The 1,979-nt window shown below is 43.5% G+C and overlaps 1 protein-coding gene across 1 annotated transcript in view; it reads left to right on the forward strand.

Annotated features, from left to right (window-relative positions):
• The window catches only part of LOC105558685, a 16,787-nt gene that overhangs the window by 8,795 nt on the left and 6,013 nt on the right, over positions 1-1,979 (forward strand). Inside the window, exon 7 of the mRNA XM_012006507.1 lies at positions 1,233-1,700. Within this exon, the coding sequence (XP_011861897.1) occupies positions 1,233-1,700 (468 nt within the window). The remainder of the gene's footprint in view (positions 1-1,232; positions 1,701-1,979) is intronic.

A 1,979-nucleotide genomic window follows, 5' to 3' on the forward strand; every position in this document is an offset into this window, starting at 1 on the left:
GTGGCGAGATGTGACCGCCCGGCGATCGATATTGCCTGGCGAGGGGGGAGGACAGCGCGTCGTTGCCGGCGAGCTTACGTCGCCGCTCCCGCGTCTCGCGTCCTCACCCCTCGCCTGGCAATATCGATCGCCGTGCGGTCACATCTCGCCACGCGCTCGAATTGGACAGTGGGCAGGGCAAAGACGACGATTTTCGATAATTTATTACTCGTTAACTATTGCGAAAATTGCAAATGGTTCAGGACTTTTCTGTTCATCTCGATCCGTTCTACCTTCTCACGAGCTCTGGGACAAATGTTATAACTCACCCTGTATAACGAACGTAGTCACCTTTTCTAACAGCATTTCTAGTGGCAAAGTTCCGTTAAAATTTTACCAGCAATGGAATAAATTATAACCGGTTATTATATTATTTATTAATTATTAATTACACGGGAAAATAAAAAATATGCCATTGATACATAAAAGGAATTGAATGCTACACACGGAGAGAATTTTTTCTTAAAATTTACCCTGCAAATCATGTAATCGTGGGACAACATGGCATTTTGAAGAACTTTATAAAAGCCTGTGTCCAAGTTCTCATTCTGGGAAATGTGTAGCGAATCAACTTGCAGCTTTTACGGAAAAGTTGATTAGCTACACATTTCTTGTAACTAGAACTTGGACACAGTTCTTGGATCGTGGACACAAGGCTCGAGAACTGTGTCCAAGTTTGAGTTCCGAGAAATGTGTAGTCAATCAACTTGCAGCCTTTCCGTGAAAGATGCAGGTTGAGTGGTTACACATTTCTCGAAACTAGAACTTGGACCAAGTTCTAGCATCGGGGACACAGGCCTAAGAGTTTTTTTTAATTTACCATACATCTTACTAGTAAAATATATGTATACTAAGTGTAATTACTAATAAAATGTATGGTAAAATTAAAAAAAACTTTTATTCGAATACCGTGTTGTTTCACGAATCCATGATTTTCACGGTAAAGAAGAGAAAATTCTCCCCGTGCAGAAATGTCCCACAGAAAATAATTTCTGTTGCATAAAATTAAAGTTTGTTGTAACTTAAACATAACTAATATGTTTAATCTACACATAATAGGTACATAAGTGTATTTTTCTGTATCAATATTTTTGAAAAATCTTTTCTGCAACATTCATGATTTTCTTCACGCACAAAGTTCAATTTCTTTCGCGTACAGAGTTTAAATATTATCATAATTAATTCCGCCCCAGATCACCACGACCAGCACGACGACTCCCGCGCCCGTAATAATACGCCAGCGAGTCCGAGCTCGTTTAGGCGGCCGCACTCATCATGACTCCGCGATTCAGACGCGACCCCGTAACTCCCAGGACGAGTACGTGCGTTTCAGCGCCGTGAACAACGATTCCGGTCGCGGCGCCGGTCAACGGCACCGAGACGGATTGAGGACGAGGACACGCGCGCGTCCCCAAAGTCACGGATCGCAGGTGCAAACCGAGGGTAACGAGTACATAAAAATACACGCGGCTCAGCAGCAGAGGTTGATCGCCACCACCATGCCGCCGCCGACGACGACGACAACCACGACGGCTCGCACGGTGGAGGAGGACGTCGATTACGGATTCATAAGGCCGCCGAATTTCCGGCCGGTGCAGCCGGTGCATCCGGTGGATACCAGATTTCAAGCGCCTATTACATACAGGCCCGCTTTGCCCGAGGTACGTTTCGCGACGTAGCAGGAGAGGAAAGAGTAATTTTGTTAAGCTGCAGTCTTTTCTGCGACGTTCAAAGAACCCTCGTATTTCAATCACGAGTCTACACTAATTGCAGAACAATAGTTTTTCATTAAAAAAATAGCGATTCTTAAGGGGTTACATCTATCAGACGTCTATTAAAATAGACCTTTTTTTCGGGAATTTTTTTTCCCATGAAGCAATAAAACAATCAAAATGCAGTATAAAGGGTTCATTATACTCGTACATATGTTATAATAAGGT

The sequence above is a fragment of the Vollenhovia emeryi genome, unplaced genomic scaffold, assembly GCF_000949405.1.
Source record: "Vollenhovia emeryi isolate VEMERY1.0 unplaced genomic scaffold, V.emery_V1.0 DF939322.1, whole genome shotgun sequence".
Classification (NCBI taxonomy): Eukaryota; Metazoa; Arthropoda; class Insecta; order Hymenoptera; family Formicidae; genus Vollenhovia; species Vollenhovia emeryi.